Source organism: Mesoplodon bidens (assembly GCF_964165515.1).
Source record: "Mesoplodon bidens genome assembly, chromosome: 9".
NCBI classification, from domain to species: domain Eukaryota; kingdom Metazoa; phylum Chordata; class Mammalia; order Artiodactyla; family Ziphiidae; genus Mesoplodon; species Mesoplodon bidens.
Window position 1 is genome coordinate 59,738,150 of NC_138166.1, and position 22,168 is coordinate 59,760,317.

Here is a 22,168-nt window from a genome sequence, read left to right on the forward strand (position 1 = left end):
TTGGATTTATTCTGTATGGGACTCTCTGTGCCTCCTGGACTTGATGGACTATTTCCTTTCCCATATTAGGGAAGTTTTCAACTATAATCTCTTCAAATATTTTCTCAGTCCCTTTCTTTTTCTCTTCTTCTTCTGGAACCCCTATAATTCGAATGTTGGTGCATTTAATGTTGTCCCAGAGGTCTCTGAGACTGTCCTCTGTTCTTTTCATTCTTTTTTCTTTATTTTGCTCTGCATCAGTTATTTCCACTATTTTATCTTTCACCTCACTTATCCGTTCTTCTGCCTCAGTTATTCTGCTATTGATCCCATCTAGAGTATTTTTCATTTCATTTATTGTGTTTTTAATTGATGCTTGATTCATCTTTAGTTCTTCTAGGTCCTTGTTAACTGTTTCTTGCATTTTGTCTATTCTATTTCCAAGATTTTGTTCTTGGAAATAGAATCTTGGATCATCTTTACTATCATTATTCTGAATTCTTTTTCAGGTAGACTGCCTATTACCTCTTCATTTGTTAGGTCTGGTAGGTTTTTATCTTGCTCCTTCACCTGCTGTGTGTTTTTCTGTCTTCTCATTTTGCTTATCTTACTGTGTTTGGGGTCTCCTTTTTGCAAGCTGCAGATTCGTAGTTCCCGTTGTTTTTGATGTCTGTCCCCAGTGTCTAAGGTTGTTTCAGTAGGTTATGTAGGCTTCCTGGTGGGGGGGACTAGTGCCTGTGTTCTGGTGGTTGAGGCTCGATCTTGTCTTTCTGGTGGACAGGTCCACGTCTGGTGGTGTGTTTTGGGGTGCCTGTGGCCTTAGTATGTTTTTAGGCAGCCTCTCTGCTAATGGGTGGGGTTGTGTTCCTGCCTTCCTAGTTGCTTGGCATAGGGTGACCAGCACTGTAGCTTGCTGGTCGTTGAGTGAAGCTGGGTGCTGGTGTTGAGATGGAGATCTCTGGGAGATTTTCGCCGCTTGATATTATGTGGAGCTGGGAGGTCTCTTGTGGACCCGTGTCCTGAAGTTGGCTCTCCCACCTCAGAGGCACAGCACTGACTCCTGGCTGCAGCACCAAGAGCCTTTCATCTACCCATCTCAGAATAAAAGGGAGAAAAAGTAGAAAGAAAGAATTAGTAGAAGAAAGAAAGAGAGAGAGAAAGAAAGGAAGAAGGAAAGAAAGCAAGGAAGGAAGGAAGAAAGAAAGAAAGGAGGGAGGGAGGGAGGAAGGACAGAAAGAAAGAAAGAAAGGAGGGAGGGAGGGAGGAAGGAAAGAAAAAGAAAGAGTGAATGGAAGAAGGGAGGGAGGGAGGAAGGAAAGAAAGGAGGGAGGGAGGGAGGAAGGAAAGAAAAAGAGTGAAAGGAAGAAGGGTGGAAGGGAGGGAGGAAGGAAAGAAAGACAGGAGGGAGGGAGGAAGGAAAGAAAAACAAAGAGTGAAAGGAAGCAGGGAGGGAGGGAGGAAGGAAAGAAAGGGAGAAAGAAGGAAAGGAGGGGCGGAGGGAGGGAGGGAGGAAGGGAAGGTAGGAAAAAAAGAAAGAGCAGGTAAAGTAAAATAGAATAAAGTATAAAATATAGTAGCGTTATTAAAATTAAAAAGTAATTATTGAAAAAAAACAGGCAGATAGAACCCTGGGACATATGGTGGAAGCAAAGCTTTGCAGAGGAAATCTCACACAGAAGCATACACATACACATTCACAAAAAGAGAGCAGGGGGAAAAATCGAAAATCTTGCCCTCAAAGTCTACCTCCTCAATTTGGGATAATTCATTGTAAAAAGAGGAAAAGGGGGAAAAGTCTGAAATCTTGCTCTCAAAGTCCACCTCCTTAATTTGGGATACTTCGTTGTAAAAAGAGGAAAAGGGGGAAAAGTCTTATATCTTGTCCTCAAAGTCCACCTCCTCAATTTGGGATGATTCGCTGTCCATTCATGCACTCCACAGACGCAGGGCACATCAAGTGGACCGTGGAGCTTTAATCCGCTGCCTCCGAGGCTTCACAGAGAGATTTCCCTGTCTCTTCTCTGCTCTCACAGCTCCCGGGTCTCAGCCTTGGACCTCTCAGTGAGCTCTTGATTTCTCAATCTGCTTCGGGTTTCCTGGGGAGCAGGGGATCCCCGTCTCTTACCTCCACGTTCCCTAGTGACCATCCCCACCCCATCCCCCTGCCTAACAGCTTACTCCAGAATAAGAATTCTCTCTTATGCTGCAAGGACCCAGGGCTGGGGAGTGACTGGGACAGATTTGGAGCATTGCCATAGAAGCACAGTCCATCATCTCGCCCCTTAGCGCACAGAATCACCCAAGCAGTGACATTTGTTATTGCATGTTGCTTGTGACGTGGGTTTGTTGAACAAAGAAAATTCAAGAAACGACATTTTCAAGATTATGTGACATGTTACAGTTACATTAAATGGGCCTCGTGGATGTTTGTTTCGTTATAGCCAACCTTGAAAATGAGGGACTGGGGCTGAAGCTGAGATAGAGTCTAGGGCCCCATTTTTTTCTGTGGCTGCCATGGCAATTGGTTGTCATCTCATTATCTTTATAGAGACATATTATTCAGATGGCAAACAGGCTTTGTCAATTTCGATTGCTTGGAACAGCACTGAGCAGATTCTGTAGAGCCTGAGACCTGCTCACTGAAAAATAACGATTGATTAATGGTGTGTGCTGCCCAGAGACCAGCAAGGAGAGGTGGCACCCCTGGCTTGAGGGTTTTTCAGGGACCCCCGCTCAAAGTTACTCCTGGCTGGGGCTATTTCCGGTTGTAAGACTGGTGAATGACCATGTTTCTCTTTACTCAGAGGATACAGCTAAGGGCTTTAGCCTGTTGACACAGGAGAGGAACTGCCCCTTACATTCCTTCTCCTGTAACCTCTGTGATTGTTAATGGCGTCTCCATCCTTCAAGCATTCAAGGCCCTTTCCTCCATTCAGTTTGTAATCCAGCCCTGGCCATCCTCCTCTGCAATCAACTTACCTTCTCATCTGCATCTCTACTAGTGTTGAGCAAGATCTCCTTTACGTACAACTAAAATACAGTTCTCTTTTGCTTCCCTGCCTCCAGGGATCCTCCTCTGATCCTTCCTTCAGTGAAGCAAAGGGCAGTGGCCCCCACTCCTGGCTGTGTGTTGGAATCTCCCAAAGACCTTTAAAAAGAACATATTTCGGGGCCCCTTGCCAGGCTGGCAGAGTGAGCATCGCCAGAGACGATGGTGTCTGAGAATCTGTATTTTATAATTATATAATTTATATTTTAGCTCTTCGAAGATTCTAATGCAAGCAGCCCCACTTGGGACCTCTCCACCATCTGCTTTAGGGACCACTGGTGAGGCTGAAAAATATAGACCTTGGGACCTGGAAATCAAGCCTTAAATCTTGATTTCATCATATTATCTGCGTGACCTTGAGCTTCTTCACAGCTTGACGTCTCCACTACTTTGTCACTGAGGTGGAGAATAACGGTTACCTTGGAGGTTTGTTGGGAGGAGTAAATGAGGAAATGTAGATAAGGTGTCTGGCACACAGTAGGTCTCCAGAAAATGAGAACGTGTATTTTTCTGAACAGTCTTATCCTTATTGTCATTATTCTGAAACAGACCAGATCATGTCACCTCCCTGCTCAAAACATGTCACTGTCCCCCCATTGCTGACAGAAGAACGTCCATGCTTCCTACCATGACCTTCAAGGTTCAGTCCCACATGGCCTCCTCCCACATCTGCCCACCCCGGGGGCAACAGCACACTGGACTCACTGACCAATCAGCATGTCATTCCCTTTTACTGCTGGGGCTCTTTCCTCTATCTGTACCCATCTCTCTTTTCTCTACCTGTGGAAACCCTGCTAACTCTTCAAGAAGAGCTCCATGCTTCTCCCCTCAGGAAGCCATCCTGACCACCTGAGTAAAAAGAACTGCTTCCTCCTCTGCCCTTAATTAAAGCACTTGGCCCTTCCTGGTTTTGTTTCTCCACATGCCTCTCCCTCACTGGATCAGTGTCCTTGAAGGAATGGCTTGTGACCCCTGAGTCAATGCATACAAATATGCATTAAGCATCTACTGTGTGCCAAGCACTGTTCTAGGCGCTGAGCGTTCCACAGTGGACAGAAAAGTCCCTGACCCCAAAGAGCCTACACATTAGTCAGGGGAGACAGCACACAAAATAAACAAATACAGCGTGTTAATGGTGATGAATACCGTGAAGAAACATGAAATGGTGTAAAGGTAGCGGAGTGATGGGATGGAATTTTATACCAAGTCGGGCAAGTCAGGAAAGACCTGAATGAAGGGGGAGGAGTGCCATCTAAACATCTTGGGAAAGTGCAATCCAGGTGGACGGCACAGCAAGTGCAAAGGCCCTGAGGCATAGAAAAATAAACCAGGGCTTTGGAATCGAAAGGATGCATTTTAGCTGGATGGTCTGGGGCAAATATTTCACTTCTGGGCACTTATTTCCTCATATAAAAAATGAGAATGGTAATGATACGTTCCGTCCTCGGAGCTCTTGTGAAAGTTCAGTAAGACATTGTTCCTGCCACACAACAGGTACTCAATATGCTGGTTCCCTTCTCTTCTCTCTTCCCCTCCATCCTCACAGCCTCCACATAATGTTGACTGTGGTATCTGTTCTACGGCAGTTGTTCAAATATTTGCTGATATGAATTGCAAAGGTGCGCTTAGCTTAAAATGCTTCTCTCATAACAGCTGTACTTTCTTTGCCACCTTCAAGGGAAGCATGAAAAACGGTGTTCACAAAACTGTTCCAGCCATGCCCCCCACAGATAACTGCTGGCTTCCGAGGGCATTGACAGTGGGAGGAGAAGAGAGGATAGGATTCTCTGGTTGTGGGTTCTGCCGTTGCTCTAAAGCTCTGTGATTCTAGGAGATGCCCCTTTGGTTCCCTTTACACTCATTAACAGCAAAACCCCGCTGAAAAGCAGTTAGTTGGTGCTGGAGCTCATTCGAGAGGAATAAAGGATTCCATGCAGACCCTGTCATGATTTAAGGAGAGCATGGGCTCTACTGGAGAGTCAGTGGAATGTCCAAAACTATTTCTCTATTTTTAGCCAGTTCTTCCTCATGTTTCCTCCTGCACAAGAAGCCTTCTCTCACCTGTCTCTGATACGTGGCTACAGTTGTCCTTAAGTGACACAGGCATCATCATTAGTGTGGGCAACCTAAGCTTAGAAATGCGACACGTTAAAACATCCATATGAGGGTTAGATGGTTTCTTCTCTGTTAGGAAACTGAGTCATCTACCCTTAATTAGGTAAGAAAATAACCATGTTGAGCTGAAGGCATTGGGGAGCCATAGGTACAAAATACATCCCATCATTTCCACCTCTATTTCCATGTGACCATCTGCCCTTCAATTAAAATTTCTTTTTAAAAAATTTTTAGACCTAAGAATAAGCCAGAAGTTTTTGCTTCTCTTATTATATTTTCTAGAAGACTTTATGTGATCTAATTTTTAACTTTTCATAGATGTATTCTGTGATATGATTCATAGATTTATTTGACATTAATTATTCCCTCTTCAAGATTCTGAAGATAACATCAAGTAGGTTTATTTTCAACCTCTATTTCCTTGGAAGTAGAATCCCAAGGTACCTGCATAGAGTAGCTTTTCCTCTAAGAGAAGTAATCAAACTAGCTGAGCAGCAGAAAATCACTCATTATAGTCTGAAAAATTACAAATAATATTCTGATAAATTACATTTTTGTATACAGTTACCTGCTTTCCTCCATGCCCAAGCCTGAAAGTCTGTCTTTAAAACAGGATATAAGAGAGTTATTATTATTTAAGATACTAAAGGGCCCAAGAAAAAGGAATGACAGTGGGTGGGAAATAGTCAAGTAGATAAGTATCCGTGGTGATGGGCAAGGCAAAAATGGAACTCGTGAAAAGAGAAATGAGTTGGGGCTTCATTCACTCACAGAATCAGCTGTGTCTCTGCCCATAACTGTAACATTTCAGAGAATGCCACTCCTCTTCTAATGCCAGTCTTTCCCTGGTATGTCAAGAAACATCAGCACTGAGATTCAGGAATCCTATTATATGGTCTTACTACCTAGGTACTCACAAGTACAATTTCATCTTAAAAATTGTTGAAAGAATTTTAGTCCTATCTCGTCTTCCAAGAAAGCCATAACATGAACAATGCCAGTAACAATTATGAAACTAAATTGTCCTTATAAGAATTTTTCAAAATCAATTTTGCCCACTTATATTCATTGTGACTAATTTCCATATAAATGATCTGCCTTTATTTAGTCTAAAAATGTGTCTGTATCTCCTTTGTTTTTTGGTTGAGAAATTTGTAGTTCTTGAAAGGTGGTTAGGTGGAACTGTTTGAAGACATGTTGGTATATGCTGATGCTCTTTAATTATAATTCTCTCTTTTTATATTTGGCAGTATATCAGTTACAGCAAGAGGCCCCTCGTCCCAAGAGGATCATTTGTCCTGGGGAGGTCAGTACTCAGCTATTTCCAATACACCTTGTTAAATATGATGAATGGTCAGCACTTTGTTGATATTGGAGGACCTTCAGATTTCCTGGGAGTTGATTTCTTTTAATGTTTGTTAAAGTGTCACCAAATTTAACACCTAAATAATCTATATTTTGAAATCAGGTATTATTTGAAAAATGCTAACTTGGAATCAGAAATCTTACATTTTTCACTACTACAGAGGCAAGTTAAGCATCCTTTGTAAACTCTCCAAAATGTGTGTTCTGGTTGTTTTCTTTGTTCCTGCAGTTTTGATACTTTTATCACTTTTTTATTATGAAATGCTTCCAAAAGAGAAAATGCAGAGAATGATAAATATCTGGATACTCTCAACACCCATATCTAGCAAACCTTTACATTTTGTCATATTAAAAAAAATCCCTACGAGAAAAGTGACTGGGTTTTTATTCTTGGAGATAAGCTTAAAGATATATTGACTCATAAAAATGCTACCAGGCACAGAACTTTCCCTAGCCCTCCTTTACTCATCAGTTCTCTTATCATCTGGGATGCCAGCAAGATTTGAAAGACAGGACTAAGCCTCTGTTTTCTATTTTTATGCTGACTAGGTGCTTTAATAGCCAGACCAATATCCTTCAAACAAAGGTCCATGGGTCCTTGATTATTTTTGTTATTATGACTTCGATTAAATACAGAATAGCAGATTTCTTTTAAAGTGTCACATCTGCCTTATCAAAGGGAAAGGCTCTAATTCCAACAATCTTGAGATTTTTCCTTGAACATCAGTACTTTCTGGCAGACTGACTGGATCTGGTTTTGAATCTGTCTCAAAGACTTAGGTACATATGTACCCACACCCAGAGCCAACTTAGCACTGTTTAATAAGTGTTTCTATGTGAAATTTTACTTCTGTTGAAGGGCACTGAAGTTCATCAAGTAATCTGAATTTTAATAGAGTGGACATTCTCATCCCAGAAATATAGCCTGAGAAGAGAAAATATTTGATCTGTAAGGAAAAATCCAGGATGAGGTCAAATCTTTATTTGGTGGTACAATCTTGTTCCATCACGAACCCTGCTGACTTGTCTTTTGGTTATTAAATAATATCCAAGTAAGAGAAATATAGGATAAATACAAAATTTTTAATGAGATGCTTTAATTAGGGTATTTTGGGTGAGAAATAAGAAACAAGTTGTTAAAAATTCTTTCAATCCTACTTTATGTTTAGTACTTTGCCATCAGGAAAAATATAACCATGTGTAGGGAGTTAGAGGAGTTTAAATGTCTCCATGAAAAGAATGTTTGTAAAATTAAAATACAACTAAAGTCTCTTCCTAGGGGTATTAATAAAAAGTCTACTGGTAAGGTCGGGCACTAGAACTTGAAACCCAAGGGGATATAGTAAATATTCATTTGTTCATTTATTTTATATATATATATATAATATATAGATAGAGAGAGAGACTGCTCTGTTCTGACTTAGATCTAGATGTTGGGAATACAGCAAAGAACTTGGCTATTGGTGCTTTGAGTGTCATATTAATTGTATGTAATTAAAGATATATTTAAGATGTTATCTATGGGTGGGTGTAAAAGAGAGAAAGAGAGAGAGAGAAATAGAAAGAAAAAAAGAGAGAGAGAGCGTGAGAGAGAGAAAGAGTCCGAGCACCTCTTTGTTTTTCAAAATCCTTGGAACCATGTCCGTTGTCCTCTAAGCCAGGTGGAATGTTAGCAGTGGAGATGGGTAGATTCAGATTAGCTTCATGAAGCCTCTTCACAGGGTTCCCCTGAAACTCTTCAGACATCCTATGGGCTGAGGGTCCACAGCCTATCTCTTTAATGTCACACTTGCATCAGAAGGAAGTGCCCCAGAGGCCTTAGCAAAGCAGAGCTGTGAGCCACAAGCCACCACCATCTGCTATGACTAAAGGATATGGCGTGCGTACAGCTTCTTTCATCCTTCTTTCTGGTCTTTTAAACCAAGCTTTTCACATTTTGACCTTTATCAATCTGATTCATTAATAAGTTATGCCTGGTGGATGCTGGATTCCTAGGTAACTTGCCTCTAGGAATTCCATATCTCATTTCTGCCAGGAAACCTAACACAAAATGGACATTCATCAACTCCATCTCCTCAGCAAGGCAGCATGGGGCCCATCCAGCCAGGCAGATGTCAGGTGATAAAGGGCCGAGCATGCTGGAGTAACAGGTGCTGCCGAGGCGAGCGCCAGCCAGGGTAGCTTCAGGGCCCTTTGTCCTCCTGTGCAAATAATTCCTGCCCACACTGCTCCGCCTCCCAGGACTTGGCCTCCTTCTAGTGAAGGAGTGGTCGTTGGTGAAACCACTGCTGCTGCAGAGGGTGTTTTAGCAAACGGCTCTGTGCCTTATAGCACACCTGCGTGCTCGGGGATATGCCTAATGAAGAAGCCTTTCAGTTTTGAGTATGTGGCCAGAAAGACTGAAGCTTTATTAACATATTTACATAAAGCCATAAAGGCTATTTCTTTTGAACAATGATTTATGATTTTCTCTGTGTCTTTGCCATCTTATCCCTCAGCTAGCCACTGAGTCCTCGTTTCACTTTACACACAGCCTTGCTGCCCTCCTTCTTAGTCTCCAGCCCCTCTCCTCTCAGCCACCTTGTCCCTGGCAAGCCTGCCCGGCTGTATTGCTCCAACACACTCCACCTCTTTTGTTTCTCTGATGACTGATAACCTCCCAGGCTATGGGCCTCTCTCAGGTTCGGGTCCTCCCACTGTAAGTGATAAATCCCACATTAGAGCACCAAGTGAGTCTGCAGTTATAGTCATTGAACACTGTCGTTCAAGTGTACAGACACAGGCCAACCTGACTTGAATGCTTGGTATCTCTCGACGGATACCAACCGCCTAATGGACTTTGTTGGAGAACTAGGCAATCGAGGGTACAGACTGATTCAGCAGGTGAAATCCAGTGAGTTTTGCAAACCCAGGAAGGGAAGCCTGGCTGCAGAGTCAGCTGGACTTGTTTTGAATCCTTGTTCTACCACTTTCCAGCTACCTGACTTAGAACCAAGCACTTACTCTCTCAGGGGCATTAAGGTCTACCCCCAGGGCAAACAGCTACTGTGCAGGGTGTTATAAGTGGGACCTATGTGTCGAGTGTCTAGAATGGTGCCTGGCACATCAGAGGCACTCACTGTTGATGACTCATGGCAGATGCAGAAGTCTGTGGAGAGCAAGTTCTGAGACAGACATTAGGGACAGAGTCACAGCAATGACAGTATTCTCTGGATGTGAGGGCCAAAAAGGCAGTGATGAAGAACAAAGCAAGATTCCTGGGTCAGGGATGAAGCTGCCATGTAAAAAGATACTGAGGATGAGGAACAGAAGGAACAAGTGGCTGAACAACGGCTCTGGCGCCAGTTAAGCCAGGGAGGGTCAGTTACTGAAATAATAGTCCATGGCTTTCTTGAGATTCATCGTGGTAAATTAATATTTATTGAGCAGCCACGGCACCTGGCACTCTTCTCTACCGGCATTTCCCAAGTGCTCCATGCCATGAGATTCAGAACATCTTGCGGTATGCAAAATTCTCACCTGCCCTTTCTGTCAATTATCAATCAGCCATCACATAAGCATTTATTAATCACCAAATGTGTGCCTGAGTGGTCTGCTAGGAATTGTGCAGAATATCGACTCCTAAATTTGCATCTCTAGCTAAAACCTCTCCCCTGGGCTCCAAACACCTCACTCCATCTGTCTACTTGACCTTCTCAGGGAGATGTCCCACTGGCCATCTCTAGCCTAATGCTCAAAGGAGAACTGGACCCAACTCCATTAAATGGCACCTAACTTCAGAAACCTGCATGCTTGTCTCTCCTACCCTCACCCTTTTCTCTTAGCAAGCTGCTTTTACCTCCAAATGTATCTTGCATTTGTCACTCTTCTCTGCCTCCAGGACTACCATGGGGTTGGGCCCATCATTGTTTCTTACCTGGATTGTTGCTGCTCAGCAACCTCCAGCTTCACCTCCAGCTTCATCTCCCTGCTTCCACTCTTGGCACTCTCCCTGACACACACACACACACACACACACACACACTCTCTCTCTCTCTCTCTCTCTCTCTCTCTCTCTCTCTCTCTCTCTCTCTCTCTCTCTCTCTCTCTCTCCCTCTCTCCCTCTCTCTCCCTCTCTCTCCCTCTCTCTCTCTCTCTCTCTCTCTCTCTCTCTCTTCTTCGAACAGGAGCCCAAACCATCATTGTTAGATATAAATCCAACTGCTTCAGCAGCTTTCCATTGCTCTTAAAATAAAAGCAAGACCTCGGGCTTCCCTGGTGGTGCAGTGGTTGAGAATTTGCCTGCAGTTGCAAGGGACACAGATTCGAGCCCTGGTCTGGGAAGATCCCACATGCGGTGGAGCAGCTAAGCCCGTGTGCCACAGCTACTGAGCCTGCACGCCTAGAGCCCATGAGCCACAACTACTGAAGCCCATGCGCCCAGTGCCGGTGCTCTGCAACAAGAGAAGCCTCCGCAATGAGAAGCCCGCGCACTGCAACAAAAAGTAGCTCCCACTCACCGCACCTAGAGAAAGCCTGCGCGCAGCAACGAAGACCCAACGCAGCCAAAACTAAAAACAAATAAATAAATTAATTTAGAAATAAATAAAAGGAAAAAAAAAAAAAGCAAGACCTCTTGCCATGCCTCTGAGCCATAGTGTGGCTCCTGCCTTCCTCCCTGCCCTGTCTGTAGTATTCTTCTCGGAGTGCACAGCCTTGCAGCCCCACTAGCTCCTGCTCCTATTCATCAAACAGATCATAGTGCTGCTACCACAGGGCCTTTGCATTTGCCCTTTGCCTGGAATTCTTGTCCTCGAGTTCTCTGCATGTCCAAGTTTCAGATCAAATTTCACCTAATAAAGCCCTCCTTGAACCCCCTAAAATTAGCACCTACAGATCTTCTCTCTCGTTTCACCCTGTTTACTTTGTTTATAGGACTTAATATACTCTCTAATATACTTTTGATCATATTTAACTGTTTACTTGTTGCTTGTACATCTCTCTCCAGGAGAATACAAGCTCCAGAGATGTCACCAGTCTTAGCATTAAGCCCAGGGCCAAGCAGCAGTGGGCAATCAGTAAATATATGGTAAAATGATGAAAAAAAGGATAGAGACTGCTAACATAAGGAATTTAGAATTCTCAAACTATTACTAATAGCATATCAGATTTACTCAATGCTGTTATTAGGGGAGTGAGTTGAACTTTTTGGCTGTTGTTAAGGTTCTTACGTAAACATGGACTAATACTTTTTCCTGGAACATTCTAACTTTCTTTTTGGCCTTTCCAAAGGGCCAAACGTCAAGATTTACTTGCAAGGTCCCCAAGAATTACCTGAAGAATACAAAATATGCAGAAATTCTTTTATGACTGTAAATGATTTGGTGTCATTTGTCATTCTTTTTTGAAATTGTTGTAGTGAATATGGGATTATAAAAAGCAATTTCAAAGCAGAGAAATAAATTACATACTGTCATTTCAAATTGTTCTCCATTTTATGCGGCTTTACTTCTCCTCTCCCTTACCACAGAGTATTTTGGAAGTTTTTTTTTTTAATGCAAAAATGAATTGTAGAACTGAAGTTCTACAATTCACTTTTGTAGAACCTTTTTTTTTCTTGATTGTCAGAGGTTAAGCCAAGTACAGATGATAGTGAACTATCTTAAGTTGCCATAGTACATTATTTTACCTCCTAGTGAATTGTATTCACTTTTTAAATATTACCGTAAGTGCCCCTTCCCCCTTTTTGTGCATTTTCTCTAGCTTTTGGTGTTCCTAAATATCTACCCATTTCATCCCTTCTACCTTTATTTGTAAACACTGTCCTTTTAAGCCTATAAGAGCATTGCATTTTATCATTAGGCTTTTAAATTTTCATTCACGATACCTAGATTTCACGTCTTTGAGTCTTGTAGCTTTAGGCGTTTCTCTTGTCTTAGACAGGTCTGGAACATCTTAACAAGCCATACTGATTGGCTGTATCATTCTCAACTAGCTCAGTACATTTCAAATCACAGATTTAAAGTAAACTCAGAGGGGTTTTCTCATATTCTACCATCCTCCCCCTTTTCTTCTTCTATTCATTGAAAATAAATGTTTTTTGAAAACTCTACTGATTCAAGACATCTAGACGATATGTCTTTAAAGTAATGAGATTGATTCTATAAGCCACAAGCAAAAATCAATCCCATTACCTTTTAATTGGCTTTATGTGTAGTGATCAGAAGGCTATTTCTTCCCTGGTCAGAAATATTTCTCTTCTTTTCATCCTAGACTTTCTCCACTGGTCTCTTTTCTCCCCTTACTATTGACACAGCCTAGAATCAAAGGCTTTTCCCATCATTATTCCCTCCAGGCTTTCATCTCACTCCCTAATGCAGTCAGGCATTTTTGCTGATATGATTTCATCCTGAGCTAGACTCACTTTGCTTGTAGACCCACTGTTGTAAAGGGGGAAAACCTCATAAAACTAATGTTAGAAAAAAATTTTAGACATACGGGTTTTATTTTCTTTCTAAAGATAAAACCAAGTTTTCTGCTGCTTTAAATAAAAAGCTGCTTCTTTTTAATTAACAAGTGAGGCCATCTACCAAAATACATAACATTCCAAAAATTTTACTCTCTTTGGAATATTCTGAATTTCTTCTAGTGTAACAGATTTTGCATGTTTGCACCTAGAAAATATTTATTCATTTCCAAAGTGATATCATGAGGAGTGGATAAGGGCTCTTGAGGACAAGCTGCTATAGAATTCAGATGCTCAGAGGCTCCAAGCCGAGAGGACAGATGGCTAAACTGGAGAGGGCCACCAAGGAACAGCATATATATATATAAGTTGAGTGAAAGTTGAGGCAAAAGTAGAAGGGTTTTCTCCTTAAAACAGAATAAGGAAAATGAGGGAGAATTAATGGTGATTCATAAGAAGTAAAATTTCTTTTTTTTTTTGAAATGTGCATCTTTTTTTTTAATTTTCACATGAATTTGTATTTTATTTTATTTTGAGTTTTTGAATTTTTTTTTTTTTTTTTTTTTTTTTTTTTTTTTTTTGCGGTAGGCGGGCCTCTCACTGTTGTGGCCTCTCCCCTTGCAGAGCACAGGCTCCGGACGCACAGGCTCAGCGGCCATGGCTCACGGGCCCAGCTGCTCTGCGGCATGTGGGATCTTCCCAGACCGGGGCACGAACCCGTGTCCCCTGCATCGGCAGGCGGACTCTCAACCACTGCGCCACCAGGGAAGCCCTTGAATTTTTTTATTTATTTTTTTTATACAGCAGGTTCTTATTAGTCATTACTTTCATCCACATCAGTGTATACATGTCAATCCCAATCTCCCGATACATCACACCACCACTCCACCCCCCACCGCCTCCCCCCTTGGTGTCCATACGTTTATTCTCTACATCTCTGTCTCAATTTCTGCCCTGCAAACCGGTTCATCTGTACCATTTTTCTAGGTTCCACATATATGCGTTAACATATGATATTTGTTTTTCTCTTTCTGACTTACTTCACTCCGTATGACAGTCTCTAGATTCATCCACATCTCTACAAATGACCCAATTTCATTCCTTTTTATGGCTGTGTAATATTCCATTGTATATATGTACCACATCTTCTTTATCCAGTCGTCTGTCGATGGGCATTTAGGTTGCTTCCATGACCTAGCTATTATAAATAGTGCTGCAATGAACATTGGGGTGCATGTGTGTTTCTGAATTATGGCTTTCTCTGGGTATATGCCCAGTAGTGGGATTGCTGGATCATACGGTAATTCTATTTTTAGTTTGTTAAGGAAACTCCATACTGTTCTCCATAGTGGCTGTATCAATTTACATTACCACCAACAGGGCAAGAGGGTTCCCTTTTCTCCACACCCTCTCCAGCATTTGTTGTTTGTAGATTTTCTGATGATGCCCATTCTAACTGGTGTGAGGTGATACCTCATTGTAGTTTTGATTTCCATTTCTCTGATAATTAGTGAGTTGAGCAGCTCTTCATGTGCCTCTTGGCCATCTGTATGTCTTCTTTGGAGAAATGTCTTTTTAGGTCTTCTTCTGTCCATTTTTGGATTGGGTTGTTTGTTTTATTAATATTGAGCTGCATGAGCTGTTTTTATATTTTGGAGATTAATCCTTTGTCCGTTGATTCATTTGCAAATATTTTCTCCCATTCTGAGGGTTGTCTTTTTGTCTTGTTTGTAGTTTCCTTTGCTGTGCAAAAGCTTTGAAGTTTCATTAGGTCCCATTTGTTTATTTTTGTTTTTATTTCCATTACTCTAGGAGATGGATCAAAAAAGATCTTGCTGTGATTTATGTCAAAGAGTGTTCTTCCTATGTTTTCCTCTAAGAGTTTTATAGTGTCTGGTCTTACATTTAGGTCTCTAATCCATTTTGAGTTTATTTTAGTGTATGGTGTTTGGGAATGTTCTAATTTCATTCTTTTACATGTAGCTGTCCAGTTTTCCCAGCACCACTTATTGAAGACACTGTCTTTCCTCCATTGTATATCCTTGCCTCCTTTGTCAAAGATTAGTTGACCATAGGTGCATGGGTTTATCTCTGGACTTTCTATCCTGTTCCATTGATCTATGTTTCTGTTTTTGTGCCAGTACCATGTTGTCTTGATTACTGTAGCTTTGTAGTATAGTCTGAAGTCAGGGAGTCTGATTCCTCCAGCTATGTTTTTTTCCCCTCAAGACTGCTTTGGCTATTCGGGGTCTTTTGTGTCTCCATACAAATTTTAACATTTTTTGTTCTAGTTCTGTAAAAAATGCCGTTGGTAATTTGATAGGGATTGCACTGAATCTGTAGATTGCTTTGGGTAGTATAGTCATTTTCACAATATTGATTTTTCCACTCCAAGAACATGGTACATCTATCCATCTGTTGGTATCATCTTTAATTTCTTTCAACAGTGTCTTATAGTTTTATGCATACAGGTCTTTTGTTTCCCTAGGTACGTTTATTCCTAGGTGTTTTATTCTTTTTGTTGTAATGGTAAATGGGAGTGTTTCCTTAATTTCTCTTTCAAATTTTTCATCATTAGTGTATAGGAATGCAAGTGATTTCTGTGCATTAATTTTGTATCCTGCAACTTTACCAAACTCATTGATTAGCTCTAGTAGTTTTCTGGTGGCATCTTTAGGATACTCTATGTATAGTATCATGTCATCGGCAAACAGTGACAGTTTTACTTCTTCTTTTCCAATTAGTATTCTTTTTATTTCTTTTTCTTTTCTGATTGCTGTGGCTAGGACTTCCAAAACTATGTTGAATAATAGTGGTGAGAGTGGACATCCTTGTCTTATTCCTGACCCTAGAGGAAATGCTTTCAGATTTTCACCATTGAGAATGATGTTTGTTGTGGGTTTGTCATATATGGCCTTTATTATTTTGAGGTAGGTTCCCTCTATGCCCACTTTCTGGAGAGTTTTTATCATAAATGGGTGTTGAATTTTGTCAAAAGCTTTTTCTGCATCTATTGAGATGATCGTATGGTTTTTATTCTTCAATCTGTTAATAAGGTGTAGCACATTGATTGATTTGCATATATTGAAGAATCCTTGCATCCCTGGGATACATCCCACTTGATCATGGTGTATGATCCTTTTAATGTGTTGCTGGATTCTGTTTGCTAGTATTTTGTTGAGGATTTTTGCATCTATATTCATCAGTGATATTGGTCTGTAATTTTCTTTTTCTGTAGTATCTTTGTCTGGTTTTGGTACCAGGGTGATGGTGGCCTCATAGAATGAGTTTGGGAGTGTTCCTTCCTCTGCAAGTTTTTGGAAGAGTTTGAGAAGAATGGGTGTTAACTCTTCTCTAAATGTTTGATAGAATTCACCTGTGAAGCCATCTGGTTCTGGACTTCTGTTTATTTAAAAATTTTTAATCACAGTTTCAATTTCATTACTTGTGATTGGTCTGTTTATATTTTCTATTTCTTCCTGGTTCAGTCTTGGAAGGTTATACCTTTCTAAGAATTTGTCCATTTCTTCCAGGTTGTCCATTTTATTGGCATAGAGTTGCTTGCAGTAGTCTCTCAGGATGCTTTGTATTTCTGCTGTGTCTGTTATAACTTCTCCTTTTTCATTTCTCCTTTTTCATTTCATTTCTCCATTTCATTTCATTTTATTGATTTGAGTCCTCTCCCTCTTTTTCTTGATGAGTCTGGCTAATGGTTTATCAACTTTGTTTACCTTCTCAAAGAACCAACTTTTAATTTTATTGATCTTTGCTACTGTTTTCTTTGTTTTTATTTCATTTATTTCTACTCTGATCTTTATTATTTCTTTCGTTCTACTAACTTTGGGTTTTGTTTGTTCTTCTTTCTCTAGTTCCTTTAGGTGTAAGGTTAGATTGTTTATTTGAGATTTTTCTTGTTTCTTGAGGTAGGCTTGTATAGCTATAAACTTCCCTCTTAGAACTGCTTTTGCTGCATACCATAGGTTTTGGATCGTCATGTTTTCATTGTCATTTGTCTCTAGGTATTTTTTTATTTCCTCTTTGATTTCTTCAGTGATCTCTTGGTTATTTAGTAACGTATTGTTTAGCCTCCATGTGTTTGTGTTTTTTACGTTTTTTTTCCCTGTAATTGATTTCTAATCTCATAGCATTGTGGTCAGAAAAGATGCTTGATATGATTTCAATTTTCTTAAATTTACTGAGGCTTGATTTGTGACCTAAGATGTGATCTATCCTGGAGAATGTTCCATGCACACTTGAGAAGAAAGTGTAATCTGCTGGTTTTGGATGGAATGTCCTATAAATATCAATTAAATCTATCTGGTATACTGTGTAATTTAGAGCTTGTGTTTCCTTATTAATTTTCTTTTTGGATGATCTGTCCATTGGTGTAACTGAGGTGTTAAAAGTCCCCCACTATTATTGTGTTACTGTTGATTTCCTCTTTTACAGCTATTAGCAGTTGCCTTATGTGTTGAGGTGCTCCTTTGTTGGGTGCATATATATTGATAATTGTTACATCTTCTTGGATTGATCCCTTGATCATTATGTAGTGTCCTTCCTTGTCTCTTGTAACGTTCTTTATTTTAAAGTCTATTTTCCCTGATATGAGTATTGCTACTCCAGCTTTCTTTTGATTTCCATTTGCATGGAATATCTTTTTCCATCCCCTCACTTTCAGTCTGAATGTGTCCCTATGCCTGAAGTGGGTCTCTTATAGACAGCATATGTATGGGTCTTGTTTTTGTATCCATTCAGCAAGCCAGTGTCTTTTGGTTGGAGCAGTTAATCCATTTACATTTAAGGTAATTATCGATATGTCTGTTCCTATTACCATTTTCTTAATTGTTTTGGGTTTGTTTTTGTAGGTCCTTTTCTTCTCTTATGTTTCCCACTTAGAGAAGTTCCTTTAGCGTTTGTTGTAGAGCTGGTTTAGTGGTGCTGAATTCTCTTAGCTTTTGCTTGCCTGTAAAGCTTTTGATTTCTCCATTGAATCTGAATGAGATTCTTGCCGGGTAGAGTAATCTTGGTTGTAGGTTCTTCCCTTTTATCACTTTAAGTATATCATGCCACTCCTTTCTTCTGGCTTGTAGAATTTCTGCTGAGAAATCAGCTGTTAACCTTATGGGAATTCCCTTGTATGTTATTTGTCGTTTTTCCCCTGCTGCTTTCAATAATTTTTCTTTGTTTTTAATTTTTGCCAATTTGATTACTATGTGTCCTGGCGTGTTTCTCCTTGGGTTTATCCTGTATGGGACTCTCTGTGCTTCCTGGACTTGGGTGGCTATTTCCTTTCCCTTGTTAGGGAAGTTTTCAACTATAATCTCTTCAAATGTTTTCTCAGGTCATTTCTCTCTTATCCCTCTGGGACCCCTCTAATGCAAATGTTGTTACATTTAATGTTGTCCCAGAGGTCTCTTAGGCTGTCATCATTTCTTTTCATTCTTTTTTCTTGATTCTGTTCCGCAGCAGTGAATTCCACCATTCTGTCTTCCAGGTCACTTATCTGTTCTTCTGCTTCAGTTATTCTGCTATTGATTCCTTCTAGTGTAGTTTTCATTTCAGTTGTTGTGTTGTTCATCTCTGTTTGTTTTTTCTTTAATTCTTCTAGTTCTTTGTTAAACATTTCTTGCATCTTTTCGATCTTTGCCTCCATTCCTTTTCCAAGTTCCTGGACCCTCTTCACTATCATTATTCTGAATTCTTTTTCTGGAAGGTTGCCTATCTCCACTTCATTTAGTTGTTTTTCTGGGGTTTTATTTTGTTCCTTCATCTGGTGCATAGCCCTCTGCCTTTTCATCTTTTCTGTCTTTCTGTGAATGTGTTTTTTGTTCCACAGTCTGCAGGATTGTAGTTCTTCTTGCTTCTGCTGTCTGCCCTCTGAGAAGTAAAATTTCTTAAGAAGCTACTACTAGAGATGAAGTACTACATTGTGTCGTTAGTTGTTTTAGAAAAAAAAAAGAATAACCGATAGCATCATGTATTATAACACACGCTCTGTTATCCTCACTTAGTCTGTGACAGCCGTAACCCAAGATACCATTGCTCACAGATCGGGGGAGGGAGAGGGGTGGTCCAGACTGAGGGCACAGAGGTTATGAAGAGGTGCTGACTTTTGTAGGGCCAACCTTACCCAAACAGAAAGCAAAGGTCTCCACACCAGTCGCTCTCTAGAACAACCCACAGTGTGTCTGCTCTGTGACCCAGAGGTCAGGTCCAACAAAATTTCAGGTGTGGCCAGCATCCTCTGAGAAAGGGAACAGGTACATAGCACTGCGTGCACTAGTGAGGTTTAAAAGACATGCTTCACATTTGACTCGTCTGGTTAAACATTAACTGAGAAATAATGCTGATGGGGGCAGGTTACACTTTGCCCCGAGCAAGCCATGTTTCCTAGGGTAGTGTGGCCTGGCTAATCAAGCAGTGAGACTTTTGAAAAGTAATGTGGGTGGCACAGTCTCAGACTGTGCCGCTTTGACCATGGCTGCTCTAAGGGATATTACCTAATTATTTACTGCTGTCCGTCTTCCCATAGTAATGAGTGTTAACACCTATGGATCGCTTACTGCGCCCTGAGCACTGGGTTAAGAGTTTCACATATGTTATTTCTCATAACAGTGCCATGGCGATTGTTATCTGTCTCGTTTTACAAGAGGAAATGAGACAAATAGCACAGGAAGGGCAGAGCCAGATTCAGACTCAGATAGTCCAAATCCAGGACTGGCCTTCTAACCCAGTGATTCTGAAAGTGTGGTCCTAAGACCAGCAGCAGTGGCATCACCAGGGAACCTATCAGAAATGCAGATTTTCTGGCCCACCCTAGACCTACGAATCACAGACTGGGAGTTGGGGCCCAGCAATCTGGGTTTTAACAAACCCTGCAGGTCATTCTGATGTTCGCTCAGTGGGAGGACCACTGCTGGAGCCATTGTTCTCACTTCCTCTACTTTCTTTTTTTTTTTTTTTATTGAAGTATAGTTGATTTACAATGCTGTGTTAGTTTCTGGTGTACAGCAAAGTGATTCCGTTTTATATATATATATATATATGCATATATACTATATATATATTCTTTTTCAGAGTCTTTTCCATTATAGGTTATTACAACATACTGAATATAGTTCCCTGTGCTCTACAGTAAATCCTTTTTGTTTATTTTATATATAGTAGTATGTCTCTGTTAATCCCAAACTCCTAATTTATTCCTCCCCACCTTTCCCCTTAGGTAACCACAGTTTTGGGTTTTTTTTTTTTTCTATTTCTGTGAGTCAGTTTCTGTTTTGTAAATAAGTTCATTTGTATCATTTTTTTAGATTCCACATATAAATGATATCATATGGTATTTGTTTGTATCTTTCTGACTTATTTCGCTTCCTAGAATATGATAATCTCTAGGCCCATCCTTGTTACTTCAAATGGCATGATTTCATTCTTTTTTATGGCTGAGTAGTATTCCATTGTGTATATATACCACATCTTCTTTATCTATTCATCTGTCAGTGGATATGTGGGTTGCTTCAACGTGTTGGCTGTTGTAAATAGTGCTGCCAGGAACATTGGGGTGCATGTATCTTTTCGAATGAAATGGTGTCTCTACTTTCTGTTTCATGCTGCTTTCCCTATGCCCTGTACTAGGAGAATCAAGATGCTTTGTCTCCTGATGATGCTTACTGTTTGCCCTGCACTGTGCTAGATTTTTCATGAACTTCAAAGTCGATGCCAAGTCACCCCATAGCCACCATTTTTCTAGATGTACTTCCTCCTAGATGTTATTTTTCACCCATTTTTTCTAGATGTACTTCCTCCTAGATGTTATTTTCCACCCTTTAAAAGGATTTTGCCTTTGCCTTTCTTCTTTGCTATGTCTAGCTTTCCCACGCCCTCGTATGTTGCAGAGGCCAAATATAAATCTTTGTAGGGGAATGGTCAGTGCTTAATTTAACCTGGTTTTCTACGCCCACCACTGTCCTCCCACCCTTCTTAGTCTTATGTTTGCAGGACTAATTAACAAAAATATTCAAATTCAGTTCTAATCAGGTGATTCATACTCGTGTTTGTCCATATTTGGTATATATTCTTATGAACTCCATCTCTTTTTAGATGTTTTCCTTACCCTGTGACTGTGCAGAAATCCTGACTAGATCTATTTACTCTTGCTTTTTTTTTTTTTTTTTCTGGCTGCACTGGGTCTCCATTGCTGCACGTGGGCCTGTCTCTAGTTGCGGCGAGCGGGAGCCACTCCTCACTGCAGTGCGCGGGCCTCTCACTGCAGTGGCCCCTCCCATTGCAGAGCACGGGCTCTAGGTGCATGGGCTTCAGCAGCTGCAGGAGGCAGGCTCAGTAGCTGTGGCTTGCGGGCTTAGTTGCTCCACGGCATGTGGGATCCTCCCAGACCAGGGATCAAACCTGTGTCCCCTGCATTGGCAGGCAGATTCCCAACCAGCGTGCCACCAGGGAAGTCCCTTTACTCTTGCTTTTAATGGATCTTTGCATTAATAAAAATACCAAATCCATTATCATTATGTCAGGAATGCTGTGAATTATATTTCTATTTTCCAAGTGCTAGTCACTTCACTCAGTGGATCATCTCTGTGCTCAGTGAGTAGCTCTAAATTTAGGATTGCAGGCAATTAATTTACCAATAAAAGCTAGTCCAGTGCTGATGTAGTCCTGACCTTGCCTCCTTGCCTCAGTCTACCACTCCTTTTGCCGTCCCCAGGTTTACTGGTGCCATTGGTAATCAGTCACCTTTGGCTGTGTCCTCTGACAAACCACAGTCTTGGCATTAGCTCTCAGTACACCGTATCTCCCTGTCTTGTTGGACAGAATAGCAAGCTTTGCTTTCGCGATAGTATCTCTTTCTTCCTCCTTATTTACATGGTCAGTGTCATCTCCCCATCTACTGTGGGAGGAAATTAAATAGCCTTGGCACAGCCCGACAAAGGCATATTGGATGCCATCAAGCACCTTGTGTCTTCCTAGGTGATTATGCATCGATCGTTAGATGAACTGTTCTTGTATCTCCAGGGCTATTTCTACCGCATCTGTAATTACACTTTTCTGGTTGTCCCTTTGCTCTGCTGTGATCCTCCAAGTTCCATGACTTCTCAAAGACCATGCTTAATGACGCTGCGGCAGCACCTTTCAATTCAAGGATACAGATCAGATCCCTCGGTTTCAGTATGCTCCGTAGTTTAACAATATAATTCAACTCTTTG

At 40.9% G+C, this 22,168-nt stretch overlaps 1 protein-coding gene across 1 annotated transcript in view; it reads left to right on the plus strand.

The window, feature by feature from the left end:
- The window catches only part of CHN2 (chimerin 2), a 346,590-nt gene that overhangs the window by 175,420 nt on the left and 149,002 nt on the right, over positions 1–22,168 (plus strand). The window contains exon 3 of the mRNA XM_081243907.1: positions 6,394–6,449. Within this exon, the coding sequence (XP_081100033.1) occupies positions 6,394–6,449 (56 nt within the window). The remainder of the gene's footprint in view (positions 1–6,393; positions 6,450–22,168) is intronic.